This window comes from Pipistrellus kuhlii, unplaced genomic scaffold (assembly GCF_014108245.1).
Source record: "Pipistrellus kuhlii isolate mPipKuh1 unplaced genomic scaffold, mPipKuh1.p scaffold_m20_p_30, whole genome shotgun sequence".
Lineage (NCBI taxonomy): Eukaryota > Metazoa > Chordata > Mammalia > Chiroptera > Vespertilionidae > Pipistrellus > Pipistrellus kuhlii.
In genome coordinates, this window is record NW_023425530.1 from 30,288 (window position 1) to 55,648 (window position 25,361).

The 25,361-nt window shown below is 52.3% G+C and overlaps 2 protein-coding genes across 4 annotated transcripts; both read right to left on the reverse strand.

The window, feature by feature from the left end:
* Window positions 1-465: 465 nt before the first annotated feature.
* On the reverse strand, window positions 466-1,895 carry LOC123653304. The gene is made up of 2 exons (XM_045589043.1): window positions 1,342-1,895; window positions 466-1,290 (listed from the first exon to the last, which is right to left on the reverse strand). Exons 1-2 carry the CDS (start codon window positions 1,893-1,895, stop codon window positions 906-908), a joined length of 939 nt encoding a protein of 312 aa, XP_045444999.1. The 3' UTR covers window positions 466-905.
* On the reverse strand, window positions 882-24,523 carry LMNB2 (lamin B2). 3 transcript variants are annotated; one of them, XM_036459634.2, is made up of 12 exons: window positions 24,214-24,523; window positions 16,308-16,444; window positions 12,205-12,361; window positions 11,867-11,992; window positions 5,908-6,078; window positions 5,686-5,811; window positions 5,303-5,523; window positions 4,761-5,040; window positions 4,578-4,685; window positions 3,697-3,816; window positions 3,448-3,561; window positions 882-2,979 (listed from the first exon to the last, which is right to left on the reverse strand). In XM_036459634.2, exons 1-12 carry the CDS (start codon window positions 24,487-24,489, stop codon window positions 2,938-2,940), a joined length of 1,878 nt encoding a protein of 625 aa, XP_036315527.1. In that variant the 5' UTR covers window positions 24,490-24,523; the 3' UTR covers window positions 882-2,937. The 3 variants fall into 3 exon arrangements, with proteins under 3 accessions (XP_036315527.1, XP_045444997.1, XP_045444998.1); XM_045589041.1 differs by lacking the exon at window positions 4,578-4,685; XM_045589042.1 differs by lacking the exon at window positions 3,697-3,816.
* Window positions 24,524-25,361: the final 838 nt, after the last annotated feature.

Genomic DNA, 25,361 nt, shown 5'->3' on the forward strand with positions numbered 1-25,361 from the left:
TCCTGTGTTGAGCCCCACCTCTCCAGCCTTCTGTTTATCTTGTTGTGCTGAAAGTGGCCTGTGTAGGTGATGGCTGTCAGGGGGTTTGGGCAGTTGGTAGGAGCCTAGCAGGTACCTAAGCGTCAGTCTCAGGGGGGGCCCAGGCCCTGATGTCCCTTGTTCAGAGGCAGAAGGATCTGGGCCAGCGGCTGCAGTCCCCCTGCGCCCTGTGCAGGTGGAGGACTAGAATAGTGGTGCTCCCCGCCTTCTGCTCATCTCTGCCTTGTCTGTCAGAGACCACGTCCAGCCTTCAGTTGTCTCAGGGCCAGGAACTGTTGTGAGTTTGCTCCTGGGAGGGGTGGGGTCAGTGGGACCCTGCACTGCCCCATCCCAACACCCCTCTAGTGAGTCTTTCAGGAAGAAGCCCATTGGCATTTAACAGTTGGGCTTCGGTAATCGGCTTCAGAGTAAGCTCAGAGGCACAGCTTAAAAGCAAGATGTTTATTGGAGTGTTGTACAAAACGTTTCCAGTCAGAAAATGTATGTTACAAAGCATTGGAGGGAAGAAAAGACCACACATTTGGCATGCACCTTAAAACCACCAACACATCTGAAATGAAAGTGCAGACCCCACCCCACCCCACCCCCACCCCACAGTTCTGGAAGCCTCCTCCACTGCCAGTGTGCTGAGGCCGGATGACAGAAAACCGGTGAGTAGCTGCTGGCGGGGGAAGGGTGGTCCTGCGGATATGCTCACAGGAGCACAACGCAGGGTCTCCTGTCCGTCTCTGCTCGGAAACTAGCTGAGTGGTCACGTCCTAGGTGGGCGCCCAGGCCTGGGCTCCGGACTCACACCTCCCTGCATGCCGCCCCTCCCGCTGCTGGGGGCCGGCCTGGAGTTCCTCTGGGACCAGTGCTGGGTTTAGTCATGTGATAGGGGCTCGGACAGAGGAATCCCTTCTGCATCGCTGTAAGTGGCTTAAAGCTAAGCTTGTGTGAGGAGACCTGCACGTTTCCCTGGCCACGGCAGGCAGTTTCACGTTGATTCTGCCCCACGGTTCGGACACTTCATTACTGACGAGTGTCCCCGCTGGTGACCTGGACCACTTCCCGGCTCCACCCAAGGCTGTCAGGCACTGGGGCCCTCTCCCTTTCCGTCCACAAGCTTGTAACAGAGAACGACTGTTAGCAAGCCACGGACCCAAATTCAAAAATAGTTCAGATTCTCCAAAAATGCCACTGCCCCTTTTGTGGGGGGTAGGGGGGTGCACCCAGCCTTCAGCCTCAGGAGCCTGCCAGCACCCAGGAAAGGTTCGGGTGGGTACAGCCTTCAGCCTCAGGAGCCTGCCAGCCCCAGGAAGGGTTCGGGTGGGTACAGTGCTGCACTGCCAGGCTGGCAGGCTCGCTGCGGCCCACCGGACCCTGAGTTGTCCTGGTGGCGCCCTCCGTCCCTGGCCTGGGAACTTAGGTGGCCCCAGGAAGGACCCAGGAAAGTGAGGGCTGTGGGTGAACCCTGAACATACAATTTGGTTCAGCCACTGGGGTCCCACCAGCACGGGCCCTGGTCTCCACCCCTCTCCACTATAAGCAATTCCCCAGGAAAGCCAGGCCTGGGGGTGCGCAGGGCAATGGGCAGCCAAGGGAACCAGGGGGCCAGCCATGGGGTGCTCTGAGACTGCCCCAGACTCATAGCTGCCCTTTCTGAAGAAGTGTGCCATCCGGCTCAGAGCTCCCTGAGGGAGGGTCCCCGTGACTCTGGCCTGAGCCATGGAAGCAGGATCGGCGATCTGAGTACTGACCAATGTAAAAAAATAAATATCCATTAAAAAAATAACTTCTGTGTATCTAGGTGGGGCTGTAAACGGTAGGCTGATGCAGAGAGGGTCACGAGGCAGCCAGGAGCTAGCCCGTGTCATGGAACCACCCTAAAGGGGGCAGCTGGCAGTGGCCTGAGTAACTATTTCCACTAGAGTTACAGATAGAAGCAAGAGTAGTGATAGATATGCAGAATACAGTGTCCACAAAAAATGTATACACTGTAATAGCTGATGCTCAACTTAAAAAACGTGTTTCGATAAACACTGCCTTTATGATTATTCAGTGTGTATACATTTTTTGGGGTCACCATATATATGTATATGCGGGCGGGAGGCTGGCAGTGAGCCCGGCACACGGTGTATGTGGGGGAGGGGGCGTCCAGTGGCTCACCGGAAGCCAGTGTTTCCGTGACAGGAGGGCACCGAGTGGTTCCACATGGACGTGGTCCTAAAACCGGGTTCACACTTGTGCCCTCACTTTACCGGCTACCAGTCTTGGGCTGGAAGTGTTCCTTCCCCAGGCTTCCTTCTCTCCTGTCCTACTGGTCTTGTTCCAGAAATGCATGGTTAGGCAGCCACAATGGGGACAAGGAGCCCCCACCCAGCGGCACCCTGATCACCAGGTGGAAAACCTGCTTGTCACCCAGCACCTTCAGAGCAGGAGTCACAACAACCCCAAAGCCAGGCAGACATAAAGCCTGTGACTCCCAAGAGCTCCCACACCCCGTTCTGGTGGGCGAGCCACCAAACCCCCGGGACACCCCATCCCACCAGGCAGGAACCTGGGTTCAGATTTTGGTTTTTAAAAGCTTAATAACACGAAGGACAACTACTGAATCCTGCAGCTCCTCTGCCTCCCTTCAGGCTGGGGAGGGCGGGCAGCGCGGCCCCTCCAGCCTCTAACACCAAACCCCTCAGCCATTAGGCTCCTGGGCCCGGAGGCCAACCCACAGAAATGGGCACCGAAAGGCCCCTGGACAGTGGCTGGAGGGAGGGTCCGTAGAAACCCACTGAGAGGACAGACAGACCCACCCACATTCTGGCAGTTCGCTTAAAAATTCTCTAGAAATGTATAAGGACTGGAGAAAGCAGATATGAAGTCTTCAGAGGCTCTGGGGAAAGAGGCGATGAGTGTGCGCCATCACATCACGCGGCAGCCTCTGGAGGTGGTCCTCGGGTCCCCCTGGAGGAAGGACAGCACCGTCACACGTGCCCCAACCCCACCAGGGCCGGAGCCCCCAACAGGATGACAGGGCTAATGGCATTGGCCACAACTGTCCCTGTTCCAGAACCTTCCACGCCTCCCTTGTTTTCAGCTACATTAACATGTCACAGTTCTGTCTCAAACATCAGAAGCTGCACAGCCTAATCTAACGGTGTGGTGCGAGAATCTCCATCTTCTCCCAAAGGCCATCATTTAACTCACCCTTCTCCAACCAAAGTCAAGGTGCTAGAGGGCCTTCTGAGACCGCGAGAACAGTAGTGCCACCTGGAGAGGCACCCACTCCCAGGGTTCCCTGGAGGTACCCCGAGTCCGCACAACAGGCAAGACCTAGAGGCAAGGAGTGCTGCCCCATGGCCGCTCTGGCTACAAACGGCAGGTGTGTGCATGTATGTGTATGTGTGAGCCCGAGTCAGCCCCCAGGCCTACCTGCTGATGGAAAAGATCCTCCTCGCCAAACTCGGCTCCCTCCTCTTCTCCCTCCTCCCCGTTCTCGGTCTCCCGCACCACCGAGGACTGCTTCACCATTCTGATGGCCACTTCCTGTGTAAGACAAGAGCCATGACCACCCAGCCCCTCAGGTACAGCGCCCAGCCCACATAGGTGCAGTCAACATGCTTGTTCAGGGTGTCACCACCCTGCAGAGTGCCACCTGCGGACCGGGCCCCAAATACCCACCTCCCCATCGGCGTTGACAAGGACAGTCCGGAAGCTCTCGCCTGTGCCCCAGCTGTTCTGACTCTTCCACACAAGTGTTGATGGGGGGCTGTGGGCCACGCCTGCGCCAGCTGCCCATACCTGGAGACACACAGGAGGGCCTCCCTGTCAATGTTGGCTCTGGTCCCTTATCAGAGCCCGCATTAGATGCACCAGGGATTTAATCCTTCCAGCCTTACTGGGTCCTACCTAGACATGATCACTAGGGAATGGAAGAAGAGACTGAAGTTCATAGTGGCCAAGGACACTCTTCTTGGCAAACAGGATGAGCTGGGATCTGTTAGCTTCAAGGCCCATGTCCATAACTGTTAGTTTCATCTCTTGCCAATTCCCACTGGCCCAGATAGCCTGGACCAGTGGTCAGCAAACTTTGACTCGCGAGCCACATGCAGCTCTTTGGCCCCTTGAGTGTGGCTCTTTCACAAAATACCATGGCTTGGGCAAGTCTATTTTGAAGATTTAGAAAAAATTATTTAGAAAAAGTTTTAAAAAGTTGGCTCTCAAAATAAATTTCAATCGTCGTATGTTGATATTTGGCTCTGTTGACTAATGAGTTTGCCGACCACTGGCCTGGACCGACCCACCTCCACCATGGGAACCTGGCATGACAATTAGGCATTCAAAGGGCTCTGGGGAGGGCCCATTCGGACAATGCCGCATACATGTGATTTGTGACTTAGGGCAGCTTTTCTCAAAACCAGACACTCAACCACGACTCCATCCCCCAAGCCTATCCTTCTCCAGCCCCATCACACGTCCTGTCACCTGTCTGGTTGCTGCCATCTCCCTCCCACTGGTGGTCACTCCTCCTACCCCCCACTCCCTCCACCCAGTCCACCTACCGTGACAGTCTGGCCAGCCCGAAGCACATACTTGGGTGTGAACTTGTAGGCAATCTCCGCCCCTTCTAGGATCTGCCTCTTGATCCTCCAGTTCCCCAGAGACTGGTCCTGCAAAGGGGAACGGCCTGAAACACAGCCCAGACCCAACGGGGGGACCCTCCGCCCAGCAGCAGGGCGCCTTACCTTGTCCGAGCTGTTCTTCAGCTGCACAAACTTGCCCTCCAGGTCGATCTCCTCAATGCTCACGCTGCCCGTGGCCGAGGCCTGCTGGGCCAGGTGGAAGCTGCTGCTGCCGCCGCCGCCCGAGCTGATGCCCCCGGAGCCCGTGCCCAGCGGCTCCGCTGTCTCCAGCCGCCTCCGCTTGCCGCGGCCAGAGCGCCCCATCGTGGACACGCTGCCGCCGCTGCTCGAGGTGGCCCTTGAGATGGTGACCCGTGACGATGGGCTGGGGGAAAGCTTCAGCCTGGGGGAGGGGCACAGGGTGACTGGTGGTGGCTTAAGGTCAGAACAGAACAGCCCAGACAGTGCAAAGTGGGCAGACTCACTCAGCAGTCCATCCTGACCAGCCCCAGGCTGGCCTCTCCTCCTCATACCTCCCTAACCCCGCCCCCCCACCTCCCACCCTCTCCCTTCCTGCCACCTGATCTCTCCTTCTAGTCAGCAACCTCTTGCTTTCCCCTCCCCCCACCTCTTCTCACTACCCGTGGCCTCCCCCTTTCCCCCACCTCTCCTCCTCGCCCTCCAGCAGCTTGCGGTAGGCACTGATCTCCATGTCCAGAGCCAACTTGACATCCAGCAGCTCCTGGTACTCGGCCAGCTGCTGCTGCATCACATCTCGCATCTCTGTCATCTCCAGCTCCTTAGCGTCCAGCATCTTCCGGAACCTGTCACGCTCCCCGGCCATGGCCTCCTCGAGCTCCCGGATCCGGTCCTCAGCTGCACTAGCCTGGGGAGGGGTCCAAGGGCAGGTCAGGGCGGCTGTGGGTCATAAGCAGCCCACCTGGCTCCAAGCCAGACCCCAGGCCTGGTGGGGGCAGCAGCTGGGAGCTTCACTCAGGGAGGGACTGCTAGGTGGTGGGGCAGGGCCAGGCAGGAACTCCCCAGTCACCTGCTTCTGGAGGCTGGAGAGCTGGTAGCTGAGGGACTCAACTCGCATGCGTGCTTCCTTCAGCTCCTCGCGGGCAGCGCTGGCGGCCTTATCGTTCTGGTCCGAGCACAGCTTGGCGTTGTCCAGCTGAGGAGACGGGAGCAGGAAGATGAGGCGCCTGTACTTCCCTGTCCGTCCCCGCCCCCTGTCCGTCCCCGCCCGCTCTCGGGCCCTCCCTCGCACCTTGGCCTGGTAGGCCTGCTCCAGCTCCAGCTTGTAGAGCCGCACTTGCTCGTCGTGCTGGCTGCGCAGCTCCTCCAGGGCCTGTGCCATCCGGAAGTCATACTCCTGCTGCTGGCCGCTGTCCACCTCCACCAGGTGCCGCTCGTGCTGCCGGCGCGTCTCCCGCACCTCCTGGGGACAGAGCACGCCGACGCCAACGCTGAGGCAGGCAGCGGGGCTGCCACCAACCCATCCTGCTCACCAGTGTCTCCCACCCGAGTGTCAGGTGTAGCGAGGGCTCAAAACTGTGCAAACAGGGAACAACCTCTGAGGAGTCACCCGGTTCACAATCACCAGAGGACACAGCCCAAACGTCCTTCAATGGTGAGTGGACAAACACAATGACTCAACCACGAAAAGGAACAAAGCACTGGTACTCGCTACAACATGGATGGTCCTTGAAAACATGATGTCCAGTGAGAAGCCAGACACCAAAGGCCGCACTGTCCAGAACAGGCACATCCAGAGACAGGAAGTAGGGGCTTTGGGGGAAACTGCTAATGGGTGCCGGGCTTCTTTTTGGGGTGATGAAATGTTCTAGAATTAGAGGTGATGGTTCCTCAACCTTGTTGAATACTAAAAACCACTCTAAATTGTACACTTTAAAAGCTTTATGAGCCGAAACCGGTTTGGCTAGCGCGTCGGCCTGCCGACTAAAAGGTCACAGAATCGATTCCGGTCAAGGGCATGTATCTTGGTTGAGAGCACATCCCCAGTAGGGGATATGCAGGAGGCAGCTGATCGATGTTTTTAACTCTCTTCCTCTCTGTAGAAAATCAATAAATTAAAAAAAAAAAAAAAAAAAAAGCTTTATGACATGGAGGGCATATGCTAATTGATTGCCACGCCCTCAAAGGTGGCGGAGCCTACAGCCATAAGATAGCGGCGCCCAGTCCCCTCAGCCCCTCCCAGTCCCCTCAGCCCCTCCCAGTCCCCTCAGCCCCTCCGGGGCGCCTGCAACTGGAGTTCCCCAACCCCCTTAGCCCTCCAGCCCCCAGGACCGGCTGAGGCTGGCGCTGCTGCAGCAGCAGAAGTGCGATGGGGGCGTCGCCTTCCTCTGATCGCCAGGTCACCTCCCGCCCCTGAGGACTGAGAGGGGCAGGCCAGGCTAAGGGACCCCCCCTTCCAGTGCAAGAATTTTCATGCCCCGGGCCTCTAGTTAGAAAATATGTTTCTGACCAAGTCTGCCCAGGTGTCCAGGGCCATTGACAGTGACAGGCGGAGTCCAAACCACAAGTGCCTCTGATGTAGCTGCCCCGGCTCACAGTGGGGCCAAGTGCAGGTGGGGGAGGCTGGGGCTCCAGAGGAAGAGGATCCCTCCACTCATGCCAGCTCAAACTAGTCGCTGTCGCTGTCATTGGTTTGTAATACAGCAGGAGCATCACCCAGGAAGCCGTGACAGCACCCCGCCCCACAGCTTCTCGCCAGTCCCTCTGGCAGTGCCCTGCGCACACCCCTCACTGCCCCCATGGGCTCCCTCCACAGTCCCCTTCGTGGAGCCCCCCAGGAGCTCGGCACAGCCCACTCAGGGCCCCCTTCCACGCTGTGCTCCCATCACCCCACAGGGGCCTCCTCATTGGTCCCTGGTAGACTGGGGTACCTCCATGGGTGCCCCCTCAGCTCTCCTCCTGGCCTTCTCCCTGGCTCCCCTGGCGGCCCTGGCTGTCATGGGGCCTGGCTGGAGCCACAGACCACTTCTCAGCTGCATGTGTGCCCTCCTGCCAGCAGCTCTTCCCGGCTGCAAGGTTCCGTCTGGGCCATGGCAGCACAATGGGCCCTGTGATGAGATGACGACGTGGGAGGGCCCCACATGGGCCCCCTCCCAGCCAGGCCTGGCTATGCCAGGGAGCCAAGGCACAGGGATTAGGATGAGGGGTGACCAGGAACAGAGGGGAGTGCATGGCCCCACCCTGCCCTTGGATGGGGAGGGACTGGAGCGGACTGAATGGTGGCCCCATAAAGGAATACCTGCACCCTGGCCAGTGTGGCTCCTTGGTTGGAGCATCATCCTGTATACCAAAGGGTGGCAGGTTCAATCCCCGATTCAGACATGCGCAAGAGACAACAGATCAATCAATGATTCTCTCCCTCCCTCTTAAAAAAAAAAAAAGTATAGCTATATCCTAATCCCCAGAACCGAGTGTGGACTTAATTTAAAAAGAAAAAAAAAAACTTTGCAGATAAAATTAAATTATGGGTCTCAAAATAAGATCATCCTGGATTATCCAGGTGGGCTCTCTAAACCCAATGACGAGTCCATCTTTTTAAAAATCCTCACCCAAGGATATTTTTCCATTGCTTTTAAGACAGTAGAAGGGAGGGGGCAGGGGGGGGGAAGAAAGGGGGGGAGAGAGAGAGAGAGAGAGAGAGAGAGAGAGAGAGAGAGAGAGGGAAACATTGACCTGAGAGAGAGACATCAATGAACTGACTCCCAAATGTGCCCTGACGAAATCAAACCCGAGACCCTTCAGTCTGTGGGCTGACGCTCTAACCATTGAGAAACCCAGCCAGGGCAGTGTCCATCTTAAGAAACATCCTGGCCCTGCCAGTTTTGCTAAGTGGTTAAAGCGTCAGTCTACAGACCAAAGGGTGCAGGCTGGGCTGAGGGACGCCCCCCATGCAGGAATTTTGTGCACCAGGCCTCTAGTTTTCAATAAAGGAACAAAAACATACCATGTTGTCTGAGAAAGGGAAGTTTCTTCAATAAATGGTGCTCGGAAAACTGGACAGCCACATGCAAAAGAGTGAAACTAGACTGCTGACACCGCACACAGAAATGAACCCAAATTAGATGAAAGTCTTAAGTGTAAGACCTGAAACAATAAAATACAAGGCAGCCAGCCCTGGACAGTTTGGGCCAATAGATAGTGTTGGCCTCCAAATGAAGGGTGTAGGTTTGGTTCCAGGTAAGGGCATGTACGTGGGTTGCAGGCTTGATCCCTGGTCCCAGTTGGGGCACCTGTGGGAGGCAACCAATCGATGTGTCTCTTTCATATCAATGTTTCTCGGTCTCTCCCCCTCCCTCCCACTCCCTCTGAAAATTCAATGGAAAAAATATCCTCGGGTGAGGATTAACAACAAAAAACAACCAAACAACCAACCAAATAGGAGAAGATTTTTGCAAACAATATCGCAAATAAGAGGTTAATTAATACCCAACATATATAAAGAACTTACTTATACAGCTCAATAATTAAAAGCAATCGCCCTAATTGGTTTGGCTCAGTGGATAGAGCGTTGGCCTGCAGACTGAAAGGTCCCAGGTTCAATTCCAGTCAAGGGCATGTACCTTGGTTGCGGGCACATCACCAGTGGGGGTGTGCAGGAGACAGCTGATCGATGTTTCTCTCTCATCAATGTTTCTAACTCTCTATCCCTTCCTCTCCTCTCTGTAAAAAATCAATAAAATATATATTTTTTAAAAATCCTATTAAACAACGAGCAGAGGACCTTTTCCTAAGATGACACACCAGTGGCCAATAGACACATGAAAAGATGCTCAATGTCATTTCTCAGTAATCATCAGAAAACGGCAAATTAAAACCCAATCACAATGAGATCTCACCTCACACCTATCAGAACGGCTATCATCAATGAATGAGCAAACAAGTGTTGACAAAAGGGAACTCCTGTTCTGTTGTAGTGTTGGTAGGATTATAAACTGGCATAGCCACCATAGAAAACAGTATGGAGGTGCCTTAAAAATTAAAAATAGAACCACGTTATGACACAGCAAATCCTTTTCTGATTATTTACCAGAAAAAAAAAATAATTTGAAAAGATAGATGCACCTTATGTTCATTGCTATATTATTTACAATAGTCAAGCTATGGAAGCAACTTAAGTGTCCACTCATAGCCGATTAAAGATAGGGTACATACATACAATGGAATATTACTCAGCCATAAAAAATAATAAAATCTTGCCATTTTCGGAGATGCAAATCAAAACAACAATGTGGTACCATCTCACACCTATCAGAATAGCCAACATTAACAAATCAACAAACGACAAGTGCTGGCGAGGATGCGGAGAAAAAGGAACCCTCGTGCACTGCTGATGGGAATGCAGGCTGGTGCAACCACTGTGGAGAACAGTATGGAGTTTCCTCAAAAAACTGAAAATGGAGCTCCCATTTGACCCAGTAATCCCACTCCTAGGAATATATCCCAAGAAATTAGAAACACCAATCAGAAAGGATATATGCACTCCTATGTTCATAGCAGCACAATCTACAATAGCTAGAATCTGGAAACAGGTTCAGTGCTCATCAGCAGATGATTGGATCCAAAAACTATGGTACATCTACACAATGGAATACTATGCTGCCATAAAAAATAAGGAATTCTCATCATCTGGATAGAACTAGAGAACATCATGCTGAGTGAAATAAGCCAGTCAATGAAAGAGAAATACCACATGACCTCACTCATTTATGGATATTAAAGAACATTATAAACTGATGAACCAAAAGTCAGATATAAAGACAGTAAAGCAACAAGCAGACTGTCAAATTACAGCCGGGAGGGTAAGGAGATCTGGGGGAGATAAGAGATCAACCGAAGGACTTGTATACATGCATATAAGTACAACCAATGGACACAAAACTCTGGGGAGGGAGGGTATGTAGGGGGGGGGGGGGGGCGCAATGTTAAAATATGTACACAAATAATAATTAAAAAAAAATAAAGAAAAGTTAAAAAAAAATCTTGCCATTTTTGACAACATGGATGGACCTACAAGGTATCCTACAACATGAAATAAGTTGTAGAAATAAGAAAGAAAAATATCATATGATTTCACTTATATGTGGAATCTAAAGAACAAAACAAACAAACAAAATAAAATGGAAACAGACCCATAGATGCAAAAAACAAGTTGATGGCTACTAAAGGCGCTGAAGGGAGAAAGTATCGGAACTGAAAAATAAATGGAAAAATCATATATCTGGTAAGTGATTAATATAAAAGAAGTAATGGATTAGCACTGCTCAACATATTATTTAAAACTGGTCATCATGTCATCTTTCAGCACCCTTGCTTTTAGTTTGTCCACCTGGCTTTACCACCTGGATAAAGAAACACAAAAAGACTCTATTCACTCCCTGGTTATCCTGACCACTGAGGTCTATCTAACAACTACCTTCTGCACATCCGATTGGTCCAGCCACGCAGGGAGTTCCTCTGTGACACTGGGGTGGGTGGGACACCTGCAGGCCACTTACAGGACTTTTTGTTTGTAACACTGGCCAGAGAGAGGGCTATCTCAAAGGGCTTGGTTTCCTAAATTTTTCTAAGAGTGATCTTGGCATACACACACACACACACACACACACATACACACACACAGAATTAGAACAACTAATCCTAGCACTTATATGAAACCAGAATAGACGCCAAGTAACCCTGGCTGGTATGGTTCAGTTGGTTGCGTATTGTACCATGCACTGAGAGGTCACCAGTTCAATTCCCAGTCAGGCACATACCTATATTTCGGGTTCTATTCCCTATCAGGGTATGTGCAGGAGGCAACCGATCAATGTTTCTCTCTAAAATCAATAAAAACATGTTCTTTTTAAAAAGGACACCAAATAGCCAAAGAAATTTTGAGAAAGAACAAAGTGGGAGGTACCATGTGCCCTGATATCAAACCATACTATAAAGCTACAACAATCAAAACGGCATAGTATGGGCATAAAAACAGACACACAGGTCAAGGGAACAGAACAGAAAACCCAGAAATAACCCTCAGTGTTAAATTGACCTACAAAGGAGGCGAGGATATACAATGGGGTACAGACTGGCTCTTCAACAAGTGGTGCTGGGAAAACTGGAGACACATTCAAAAAAAACCACACAAAACAAACAAAACAACAACAACAAAAACGAAGGTGGACCACATGCTGACGAGAAAAGCTCACCTCCTCGAAGACACTCTTGCGGAAGTCCAGCTCCTCCTGCAGGCTCTGGCAGCGGTTCTCCAGGTCCACGCGCATCAGCGTCTCCTTCTCCAGCTGCTGCTTGGCCACTGAATGGCCGTCCTCGGCCTGGGAGACACCGGACAACACGCTGAGGTGACAGCCTGTCTGCTGCCCTCGGGCCCTGGCTGTCTTAGTTGCACTTGTCTGGCTCCTCGTGCTCAGGGATGTCCTTAAATACCAAACCCACACCTGCGTGAAGTCCCCTGGCCACCCCAGGACCCACATGCCCACCCCCTCGAGCCTCTTGTCTCCAGGCGGGGGGGCCTGTCCGGGCCTACCTTGGCCAGCTGGGCCCGAAGCTCGGCCACGTCACCCTCGAGGCTACGCTTGTCGCTGAGGGCAGCAGCCAGCTCGGCCTCGCTCCGGTGGAACAGGGACTCCAGTTCCTTCACACGGCCCTGGGCCACCGTGAGCTCACCGTCCCTCTTCTTGGAGCTGAAAGTCAAGAGCAGAGGTTAGCTGGGAGGCCTGAGCAGCTGTGCGTGGGGCCCAGGGAGGGCCTAAGACAAAATTCACTTCCGTTTGAGCCAAGGGCCCTTTTGCTCTTGGGACTTGACTCATTCCCCACTTTCTGATAAGGGAGCCTCACCTGTGGGCATAAAAAGTGACCCTCCTGAAACCTGCCCCACACCTTCAGGACTCTTTTCAAATACAAGTGTTCAAAACCCCCTAAGGATGGGTTTTCATGTCCTTTTCTGAGATTTTTAATTGTGAAAAGAATCAGGAGAGAGTGCTAATGTGTAATTTATTAAAGTTATAAATTAAAAGCCTGGCCTTTGAAAGTTGACCTCCTGCGTGAACTTTAGTTATTTCTTTCACACAGGATCACCTGGTATTCTAATGGACAATGATCTCCAATATCAAATATTTAAGATGTCAAATGGATTCTTAAATATACAACAATTAATAGCATGAACGTTAGACTCCTATACATTTCTGAATGTAATTCTGCATTTTCTTGAAAGCTTATCCACCTATTTCCCAACTTGTTGGGCCATCTCAGTTCTTGGGGACACTAAGGTCTCAGTACTGGGGACACAGGGCTGGGCCACTCTGCGGGGCTGTCCTATGCACTGTGGGAGGTGGAGCAGCATCCCTAGCCCCACCCCTTTGAGGACCACAAATATCTCCAAGCACCACCCAGCTCCCTGGGGCAGTCACCCTGGATGAAAACCACTGGGGACACTGCATAAGCTCAGTGAACGGAGGTGGCACAGAGATCAGAGACTTCAGTGTGGAGAATGCTGTCCTCACTCCATCTGCCCGCTCACACGAACCAGAGACAGAGAAATAAGTTGCCTATTAGACATGAACCTGTTTTAAGGCAGATGAGCCCTAACCAATTTGGCTCAATGAATACAGCGTCGGCCTGCAGACTGAAAGGTCCCAGGTTCGATTCCGGTCAAGGGCATGAACCTTGATTGTGTGCACATTCCCAATGTGGGATGTGCAGGAGGCAGTTGATGTTTCTCTCTCATCCATGTTTCTAACTCTCTATCCTTCTCCCTTCCTCTCTGTAAAAAAGCAAAAAAATATATTAAAAAAAAAAAAAAAGACAGATGAAGCAGGGAAGGGAGGTATGGAGTGGGCATGTGGCAGATGGGAGCTGCACCTTTACGTGGACTACCAGGTGCAGTAGTTCCAGCACAAGAGTGTTCAGGCCCAGCAAGTTCAAGATTAGCAACTCTTGAACTCATGGCAGCTCTCCTAGGCTTGTGCACCCGTTTCTTAAGAGCTTCAAGGCGTTCAAGTAGATGCCTTATCTCTGTTACCATAATTCCAGAAGGATAATGTGAGAGAATCTGGCCTACTTGTTGGGTCCTCCACTTGGCAACCTGCAATTCTATCATCATAGGGATTTGGTGATGAATTTGTCAGGAACAGAAAAGCACTGGAGCCCAGCCAGTGTGGCTCAGTGGTTGAGCATTGACCTATGAACCAGGACGTCACGGTACTATTCCTGGTCAGGGTACATAACGGGGATTGGGCTAGATCCCCAGTGGGCATGCAGGAGGTAGCCGGTCAATGATTCTCTCTCTTCACTGATGTTTCTCTCTCTCTCTTCCTCTCTGAAATAATATGAAAGAAAGAAGAAAAACAAAGTTGGAGGAATCATAATTACCAGTTTTCAAGTTATACTACAAAGCCACGTAATCAAAACAATACTGGTACAAAAACAGGCATATAGATCAATGGAACAGAACAGAGAACCCAGAAATCAACCCAAGCCATTCGCTCAATTAATATTTAACAAAGGAGGCAAGAGAATACAGTGGAATCAAGACAGTCTCTTCAATAAATGGTTCTGGAAAATTGAACAGATACCTGCAAAAATATGAAACTAGATAACCAACTTTCACCATACACAAGGAAAAACTCAAAATGGATAAAAGACTCAAATGTAAGTCATGAAACCATAAAAATCCTAGAAGAAACCATAGGCAGCAAAATCTCAGACATCTCTCACAGCAATATGTTTACAGACACATCTCCTAAGGCAGTGGTCAGCAAACTGCGGCTCGTGAGCCATGGTTTCCCATTCTGTTGACTAATGAGTTTGCCAACCACTGTCCTAAGGCAAAGGAAACTAAGGAGTAAATAAACAAATGGAACTACATCAAAATAAAAAGCTGTACAGCAAAAGAAACCATCGACAGCCCTAGCTGGTTTGGCTCGGTGGATAGAGCGTCAGCCTGCAGACCAAAGGGTCCCGGCGACCCAAGAGGCCCTGATATCTGGGATGTATTTCTCGCCTATAATTGAAACTTTGTAGCCTTGAGTGGAACTAAGCCTCCTGCTGGCTCCATGTTGCAGCCATTTTGTTAGGATTTCTCTTCTATAATTGAAACTTTGTAGCCTTAAGCGAAGGTCAAGGCAGGCCAGGGCAGGCGGAAAGCTTGGCTTCCTCCATCTCCAGGAGCAACTCAAGCCTTCTGCTTTCTCCAGCTCTGTGGCTGCTAGCATTTTTGTTTAGATTTATTTATCTTCTATCATTGAAACCTCATAGCATTGAGTGGAGGCCTGGGCCAGCAAGGATAGGCAGAAAGCTTGGCTTCCTCCATTGCCAGGGAAACCTCTGCTCTCTGTGGCCACAGCCATCTTGGCTGGGTTTATTTGCATATTTACTCCTATTGGCTTGTGAGCGTGGCTTGTGGGTGTACGGAAGGTATGGTCAATTTGCATATTACTCTTTTATTATATAGGATGGCTCATTCATTAATGTAAGACACTGACAATGGGGAGACCCAACGGCTGATTTTTGAAACCGAACTTTCCATTCATTTTCCTGTAAACCTAAAACTGCTAAAAACAAACAAACAAACAAACAAAAACCCCTCTGTTAAAAAAAGGAGGGGGACAAAGCCTAGCCAGTGTGGCTTGGTGGTTGAACATCGAATCATGCACCAGGATGTTGTCGGTTCGATTCCAGGTCAAGGCAGATGCCCAGATTTCGGGCTTGATCCCCAGTGGGGTGCATGCAGGAGGCAGCTCATCAATGTTTCTCTCTCATCAATGTTTCTCTCTCTCTCTCTCTCCCTAAAAAAATCAATTAATTTTTTTTAATCTATTAATCAAAAAACGAAGAAAAAAATGCCACAAATATGAAGGTGGCTGTTGGCACTACCAGAGGAACTCAGGAAACCAGGGTCCAGGCCTTGGTCCTGGTCACTGCTGAGCTGAGGGACCGTGGGCAAGTCCCAAACCCATGCCTCAGTTTCCCACTCTGTAAAGAGATGATGATAGCCTGGCCTTGCTAGGGTCACTGTGTGGATGAAAGGGGATCATGCCTGAACTTGGTGTTACTCATGGTATCCCCTGTATTACTTTAATAGTTGATGTATTTAAATTATTTTATTACACCCTGGCTGGGTGTCTCAGTTGGCTGGAACACTGTCCTATTCACCAAAAGGTTGTGGGTTCAATCCCTGGTCAGTGTGCATCGGGAGGCAACTGATAGATGCTTCTCTCTCTCCAGAAACCAATGAAAGCATATCCTCAGGTGAGGATTAAAAATTACTTTGGCCATACGTGGTCTGGCTCAGTGGATACAGCATTGGCCTTCGGACTGAGGGGTTCCAGGTTTGATTCCAGCTAAGGGCACATGCCCAGGTTACGGACTCAATCCTCAGTGCAGGGAGTGCAGGAGATGGCTGGCCAATGATTCTCTCTCATCACTAACATTTCTATCTTTCTCCCTCTCCCTTTTTTTTTTTTAAATCAATAAAAATATCTATATTTTTAAATTACTTTGCCCTAGCTGGTTTTACTCAGTGGTTAGTGTCACAGGGGGCTGACAAGCCCCTGACTCTAGTGCCTGCCCTGCCCTGTACACACTACAGCCCTAGAATCAGAACACCACCACTCCAGCTGTGCCCCTTACCTTTTGTTGGCCTCTTCCACCTCAGACCTCAGTTTCCCTATTTCAATCTGCAGCCGGGCCCGCTCCCGGGCAGTCTCGTCCAGCACTCGACGGGCATCGGCCAGCTCCGACTCGTACAGCGTCTTAATGCCGCTCACCTGGGGAGAAAGCGCCGGGTGAAGGAAAGCCCCACAACAGCAGGTGTCCAGGGCGGCCTGCCATCCGACACGGCTCCTGCTGACCCGGGAGGCCTCCGACCAGCTCAGCCCACCAACCCTGGGAGGCCCAGGCTGCCTGACCTGCCCCATCCCTGTCCCCTAGCAGTTGGTTGCGCAACTTCTATTTCCCATCAGCCTTCCCACATGGAGGTGCACGTGTTTACAAATACCTGGAGCCAAACCAGGGCGGTGAGATGCCACCTCACCCCACTGGGACAGCTAAAGAAGATGGATGGTGACAAGTGCCGGGGAGGCCGTGGGGAAATGGGAACCTCCATCATAAAGGTGCAGCCACTGTGGAAGGCAGTCTGGTGATTGCTTAGATGGTTAAACAGAGAGTAACCATACAACCCAGCAAATCCACTGCTGGATCTCCACCCAGGATAAATAACACATTTACACAAAACCTGCACATGTGTTCACAGCAGCACGATTCACAACTGCCAAAAAGTGAAAACACAAATGCTCTTTGATGGATGAATATGACTGTGGTCCCGCAGAATACCGAATGTTACTCAGCCATGAAACGGGATAAAGCGCTGACTCTCACTACAGTGTGGATGAGCCCTGAAACAGTGTTCAGTGAGAGAAGCCAGGCCCAAAAGGCCAGAATGTGTGATGCTATTGATGTGAAATGTCCAGGACAAGTAAGTCCAGAGACAGAGGGTGGGTTAGTGGGTGTCAGGGGCCAGGGAGTGACTGCTGATGGGGACAGAGTTTCTGTGGGGGTGAATGTTCTGGAATTAGTGGTGATGACTGCATACTTTCAATATATCAAAAACCACTGAGCTTCAGAGTTTAATTAGGTGAACTGTATCAGATGGAAGTTATATCTCAACAAAACTGTTAAGTCGCCATGTGGTGCTGACAGATGGGCGACAGCAGGCCACCCTCGGGGCAGCTGGCTTGGACAGCTGCACCCTGTGCCACAAAGCTACAGGACACCAGCGAGTATCTGTGCTGGGGGTGGAGTCAGCTTAGATCCTGAGGGGGCCCCAGGAAAGGCCCCTGAGCAGGGGGTTCAGGGGAGCTGCCAAGGACTTGTCAGTAGGGTGACCAATGGTCCCGGTCTCCACAGGACAGAGGGGTTTCCTGATGTGGGATCTTCCAGAATGTCCTGGGCTAATCTGGACAAGGGGGAACTTAAGAACCAGGCTCCGACTCCCACCTCCCTCCTTCCCAAGCCTGGATATTCCACCTTACTGCAGCAGCTCCAAAACCTGTCATCCCTCAGTTGGTTCTTGGATCCATTTCACAGATAGGAAAACCAAGGCACAAATCAATAAACTGCCCTCTCCTGAACTGTGCAAATACAGGATAGAGCAGGTCTGCTGGGGACAATTCTGAGGGGGTCAGGATACACAGTAAGGTGAGCAGACACAAAGCAAATTCCTCCCTCCTGCACCCTGGCCACTCCCCACTCTCCGTGCTCCCCTCCACACACACAGCAAGGGCCCTCTCTCCCACCAACAGCAGTCACCTTGGGTCATCCCCTCCACTCCCATCTTCTAGGAACTGCCTTTTGAAATAAACTCAATTCACAAAAAACTGCTGGCCCTACTCTCTAAAGACAGCTGAGCACCTGGGTTCACATGCCTGTCTTTGCTCTGTCTTCTTCTATCTCACCGTCCAGAACTCTGCGGACGCCAGGAGGGCTGGTGCACTGGGGGAGAAGCCACAGACAAGGTCTCCTGCCCCCAAGCCTGGTGCCTAACCCTGGCCAGTGGCTCTGTTGGCTGGAGTGTCGTCCGCATATACCAAGGTTTGATCCCAGTCAGGGAACATACAAGAGTCGACCAATGAATGCATAAATAAGTAGAACACGCAATGCTTTTCTCTAAATCAATAAAAAAAGAATAGGAAGATGGGTGCCTATTGGAGCCCTTTCTCTCCCACCCTCCTCTCTTCGAACAGGAGAGTCTCCAACTGCAGCGACACAACAAAGATCCAGGTCAGAGCTCAGGAAAAAGGGAAAACCAGCAGTTCTGAAACTGGGCTTAAGTTTTGGGTAGTTTGTTCACTGCCAGAAGCTGATCACTGATTTAATAATAGAGAGCTGAGGACAGGGAATTCGGAGGACTGGTCAACCTTAATTGCTCTAAAGCAGTGTTTCCCAAACTTCTCTCATGACGAGAATCACCTGGTGGAGTTGTTAAACTACAGATTCCTGAATTTTGGGGAACATATAGAATTAAAATTGTATAAAATTGTATACTTAACTAGTGCTCTAGAGCTCTAGTTAAGTATACAATTTTACCTATATGTTCCCAAAAATTCTAGGTTAGCACTTCTTAGTTGGGATTCAGGAATCTGTATTTTAACAACTCCACCAGGTGATACTCATCATGAGAGAAGTCTGGGGAACACTGCAAAGGGTCAGAGCTAATTACCAGATATTGGTACCGTAGTTGAAGCAGCCCCACCTGTTAGTCCTAAATTCACTAAATGGCTTTTATTGGAGTTTCCTGCCTAGGGGACATGAGTGTATCCTATAATTTTAATCTTAATAAAAGGGATGGGAAAGCCAGAGCGAGCAGTAGTCCTCTCACTTGAGCTGGACTATCGCCTGGCCTCCATTTCCCAAACTAATACTCTTCAGTCTCTTTTTCATTTGTGTGCGGCCTTCTCCAGAACCCGAGCCTTGAACCGGAACCATGAATCATGCAGGACGTGAAAGGGGTTCCAACAGTTCACCATTAATTTTTTTTGCATTAATTCCTACTTGAAAAATATTTCATTAAAACATTGCCTCGGCCAGACCATGAGAAAACACCAGATGACCCACTAGAGGGGCATCTACCAAACTCCTGGTCCCTCCTCCTCACGAGGGTCCAGGGCATGAAACGTGAATGCGTCAGAAATGTCCCAGCCTAGAGGGGTCAAGGAGATGTGACACTGTCATGGGGGATCCTGGATGGGGTCCTGGGACCTCAGGGGAAAATTAAGAAAATCTGATTTTAGAGAGGGGGCGGGCGGGGGGGGAAGGAAACATATATTTGTTATTTCCCTTATTTATACATTAATTGGTTGACTCATATGTGTCCTAACTGGAGATCAAACCCAAAACCTTGGTATGTTGGGACAATGCTCTAACTGGGCTACCCACCAAGGCCGGATATAAGATGTTAACAGGGGTACATGGGAACTCTATATTACCTTTGCCATTTTTTGTGAATCTAAAACTGGCCTAAAAATAAGGAAAAGTAATTAAAAATATACCATAACTGGGTTGGGGTACATGGGAACTCTATATTACCTTTGCCATTTTTGTAAATCTAAAACTGGCCTAAAAATAAGGAAAAGTAATTAAAAATATACCATATCCTTCATTCTCCATGACTGAGGTTTTGGTGTCCCATTAGATTCTGTGTCCAAGGTGAGTGCCTGCTTGCAGGCCCAACTCCAAGCTCCTGGGCCAGAGTTTAAAGCACTTGGTTTGGGTGGTGTTTCTGGGGTGTGTGCGTCTTAAGGCAGTTATCCTAGCCAGGTCTGCAAGCTCAGGCCTACAGGCTAGAACGCCAGCCCACTGCCTGATTTTGCCCAGCCTGCAAGTCCAGGATGGTTTTTACATTTTTAAAAATATATATTTTTTTATTTTTTACAGAGAGGAAGGGAGAGGGATAGAGAGTTAGAAACATCAATGAGAGAGAAACATCGACCAGCTGCCTCCTGCACACCCCCTACTGGGGATGTGCTCGCAATGGAGATACATGCCACTGACCGGAATCGAACCTGGGACCCTTGAGTCCCGCGGGCTGATGCTCTTTAGAGCCAAACCGGTTAGGGCGGTTTTTACATTTTCAAATGGCACAGCCAATGAGATGAATACCTTTCAGCCTGTGTAAGGCTTTACCGACAAGCAGCCTGGCCTCTCCCACTATAAAGGCCCAGGCCAGTAATAGTGACTGAGATCACCAGCCCAGAGCTGAAAAGACTCTGGCCCTTTTCACAAAACATGTGCTGACCCTGATCTATGCCCTGGGACAATTTAGAAACCCTTGTCTGAGAACAATGAACAGACAGCAGACTTCCCAAAGGCTCTTTCAGGCGACAAACAGGTGGCCCTCGCTTCCCTGCACCTGTGACCATCACTGTGGTCACTGCAGACGCCTGGGCACCGAATGGGAGATGGGATCGCTTGGGCCTTTTTCCTTTTATGGCTTGCCCAATGCCAAACAGGAGGAATCCCGACAAATGTGTGAGCACATGTTGGCGGGGGTGGTGCGGAGGGTGTGCGTGTCTGGTGTACAGATAACCAGAGGCGTCCTGTCCTGTTGCCTGTCCCTGGGGGGACAAATACACAGCTCTGCAGGTGACACCCAAACATGGGCTCTTGTGGGTGGATTCAGGCCCTACACCAAGTGGTAGCTTCTCCCTCCAGCTCCAGGAGCCCAGCCCCACACCCGCACCCCCAGCCCCAAAGCAACAGGACACCTGGGCAGGTAAGGGAAAGAAACTGAAGCCAAGAGGAACTTAACACCAGGCTGGGAAGGCTCCCTGAAAGCCACCCTCCCTGGCTCACACCACCCCTCTCCCAGCACCCACCATCTTCTCAAACAGGAATCTGGCCAGCCTCAGCCCCCACCTTCCAGAACCCCTCCAGTGATAGGGGCAGTGGTTAGCCACCAAGTACTGCCCACTCTGCCAAGAGATATCAACTGGCCCGACGGGAAAGGCCGGAGTGCATACACGGCCAGGTTTGGGTCAGCGAGTAGGAAGGAGCGTGTATGTGGACCAGACAACAGAGCAAGATGGGCACCGCCACCGGGGAGAGAGAGCGTTAGTTTTACCCTGGGCATCTGAACTGCTTGGATTTCATTACAAACTAGAGGCCCCAAACATGAAATTCCTGCAAGAGTAGGCCTTCCTTCCCCCGCTGCAGGCTCCGGCTTCCCTCACAGCCCTGGCTGCTCCCGAAGGCAGAAGGACGTGGGATCTAATTAGCATATTAGGCTTTTATTATTACAGATGTGTGGTATGCTTCTAACATTTTAAATGGCCTCCTTACGTGGCTTCTCAGCCCTTACACTACTGGCATTTGGGGCCCTCCTGGGCACTGTGCGCTGAGCAGCACCCCTGGCCCCACCCACCGATGCTAGCAGCACCCCCAGCCATAACAACAAGAACTGTCCCCAGAGCCCTGGCCGGACTGGCTCAGTGTATAGAGTGTAAGACTGAGGGCTGACAGGTCCCGGGTTCGATTTCAGTAAAGGGCACATGCCTGTGTTGTGTGCTTGATACTCAGTGGGGGGCATGCAGGAGGCGGCTGATCAATGATTCTCTCTCATCATTTTTGTTTCTCTCTCTCTCCCCCTCTCCCTTCCTCTCTGACATCAATAAAGATATATATATATATATATATATGTGTGTGTGTGTGTGTGTGTGTGTGTATATATTTATTTATTTTTTTAAACAACAGAAAAAGAAGAAAATGCCCAGACATTGCCTAGTGTCACCTGGAGGAGGATCACCCCAGTGAGACGATGCAGCACAGGTAACCTGCCTGTCCTCAGATGACACACCCACAGCACTCCCAGTACAGCCACCTCCCACCCCCTGCTCACCGCCGACTGCCTCTCTCCGTCCCCTCCACAGACTGAAGCCCGGGCCCCACTGTAGCCCACGGCCATTTGCAGGCCACTCCCTCCTTACAGCCCACTGACCACACCACTCACTGCTCCAGTTGCCTTCTTCATAGGTTATCAATCAGCTTTCTCCACTGACCAGCACTGACCCCTCACCTCCTAAGCAGCAGGGAGCCCAAAAGACAAGCTGGTTGGCACTCCCTAGCTCAGCTGTGAACACACCTGTCATCACCTAGAGCACCCGGCTCCCCTCACCGTCCCACGGCCCCGCCGCCACCCCTTGCTCCCAGATGTTAACTTACATTCCAGCAGCCTTACCAGCTGAGCAATAAGCCACCCCCAGACAGACCGGGGTCAGGGCATGCCCTCCAGGGGGCCCATTAAGTCCAACACTCCCAGTCAGTCTCACTCCATTTGCAGAGGGTCCATTGGGGAGTGGAGGGAGAGAGATGGGGATGACAAGAAACCGGCTCAAGCATGGGGTGCAGACCAGCCTCACAGGGAGAAACTAGGCTGCAATCCGAGGGCCCTCACACTGCTAAGGCGGGGAGGGGGGTGTGTTCAACAATTTGGAGGGACAATTCCAGCCCCACCAAACAGATAACAAAACTGAGGCTCCAAGGTCACCTAGATTAAAAGCAGAATTTGGACCCTGAGTTTGAATACAATCCCAAGCAACTGAGAACTCCACCAATTACCTTACGGCCTCTCCCCCAACACCCCAGCTCCACTTTCTGCGTGGCTTCCTGTCCCAGGCCCTACGAAACAGGGACACAGACCCCAGACCAGTGCTTCTGCTGGGCACCTGTCCCATATCCCATTGCCTCTGTTTTACAGAACATCCACTCATCCTAGCCCCACAGACAAGCCCAAAAGGTATTAATACCTCCACTTTACAGAGGAAGTAGAGAGACTCAAGGTCACTTAGAGGGCAAGCAGCTCCCAAAAATGACCCCCCAGCTGCTCTCCTGCCATAAGACCCTCATTTGGCCCATTTTTCGGATGGGAAAGGGGAGGCTCAGGTCCTGGCTCTCGCACCAAGGCCACAGGGAAGCACATGGGGGGCACCCCCCCTTATTCAGAAGGCCCACCCTTGGGCCTCGCCTGGCTCACATCCAATCACTCAGGGGACCCCCCAATTCCTCGAACTCCTTGGTGTCCGGGGCTATCCCAGATCCCCTGGGGAGTCCTCAGAGGCTGGGTCTGCCCAACACCGCATCCCTGGGGACCACCCCCCCACCGTGGGCAGACCCGCCTCTGAGATGGAGAAAAGGAGAGGTGGCTCTGGGTAGGTCCCCAGCCTCGCAAAGATCCCACAGGATCCCTGAGGCACTGGGTCCCACATCCCCTTAAGGGGCGGGGCTTCCGCGGCCCCTCTGCCCTCCGTCTGCAGTGAAGTCCGGGCCCAACCTGGAACCCCAATATTCCCTCTGGTTCCCCAAGACCTCCCGCCTCCTCCGCCCCTCGGGGAGACCAGGCTCCCGCCCAGGAGCCATGGAGTGCGGGGCCAACTGAGAGCTCCCCAAACCCCCCACCTGGCCCGCGAGGCGTCAGCCACCTCCACTCGGACCCCGCCCCAGCTCGGGGAGGAGATGGCGCCTTTCTGCCCGGCCCCCGCCCAGCCCCGCACTCCCCGGACTCAGCACGGGGCCCGCGCCAGGCGCCACGGAGAACCGACCGCGCGAGCTGCCCAGGGCCCCTCCGCAGGCCCCTGTCAGCCTGGGCTTCCCAGTCACTTCGGAGGCCGGGGAACCGCCCCCCCATTTTCTCCCGGGACGCCCGAACCCCAAACGCCTCGGGGGAGCGCCCCGTAACCCCCTTTGGGGCGGGGCCGCGCCTGGTGCACAGTCACTCCGGGGACCCCCCGGTTTCCCCAAACCCTTGGTGGGCGGGGCCTGCCCGCCTCCACCTGTCGCACGGCGGGGGGTGGGCCCAGGCCCCCGAGGAGTCCCCGAGGGCTAGGTCTGCCCAGCACTGCACCCCTGGGGACCCCAAAGCCTCCCGGGGACCCCGCCCGGGACTCCCCGGGTGGGCGGCGCCCGCCCCGCGTGCACGCCGCCTCAGGCCTCCCAGCCCCCCGGGGACCCGTCGGGGAACCCCCCCAAGGCCGCAGCCCCGGCCCACCTCGCGCGTGGACACCTCCTCCCGCTCCGAGATCTTGACCAGGAGCCGGTCGTTCTCCAGCTCCAGCGCGCGGACGCGGTCGATGTAGTGCGCCAGGCGGTCATTGAGCTCGCGCAGCTCCTCCTTCTCCTGCATCCGCGACAGGCGCGTGGGCGACAGCGGCGTGGCAGGCCCGCCCTTGCGGCCGGACAGCGGCGTGGCCGTGGCCATGGCGGCGGCGGCGGCTCCTCGCGGCCCGCGCGGCTCCCCACGGCGGCCACGGCTCGGCGGGCTCATTCAATCCGCGCCGCCGACCAAGATGGCGCCGGCCGCCCGCTGCCGCCCGCGCTAGGCAGCCTGGTACTTGTAGTCCGGCCGAGTGCCTTGCGGGGCATGCCGGGAGCTGAAGTCCCTGCGCGGGTTGGGAGGGGGCACGCCCGCTCAGCCTCTTGCTGTTTCACTAGCTACACATTAAACTGCTAGCCTAAGGCCTCCGGTCCAGAGCGAAACCGTTGGACTTCAAAATCGCAGCTCCTTGCCCTAGCCGGGTTGACTCAATGGTTAGAGCGCCGGCCTGCGGACTGGTCCCAGGTTCGATTCCAGGGTTGCGGGCTTGCACCCTAGTGGGGGATGTGCAGGAGGAAGTCAATTAATGATTCTCTCTCATCTTTGATGTTTCTCTCTCTCTCTCTTTTTTACTCTGTGAAATCCATAAAAAAATATACATTTTTTAAAAATTGCAGCTCCGCCACTGAGGTTTCTTTACAATGCCTCGATTTCCCCATTCAATCTCTTTGAAGTCAGACTAAAAGTAAAAATGGTGCTGAAACCGGTTTGGCTCGGTGGATAGAGTGTTGGCCTGCAGGCTGAAGGTCCCAGGTTCAATTCCAGTCAAGGGCATGTACCTTGGTTGAGGGCACATCCCCAGTGGAGGTGTGCAGGAGGCAGCTGATCCATGTTTCTAACTATCCCTCTCCCTTCCTCTCTGTAAAAAATCAATAAAATATATTTTTTAAAAGTAAAAATGGTGAAAACCCCTTAAAAATATGCTCAGTGATCTCACTCATACTTGACTTAAAAAAGACACACACAAAAAAACATAAAAACAAACCACAAACTCATAGATACAGAAAACAGATGGGGGCAGGCAGGAATGCGTGAGGGGTCTA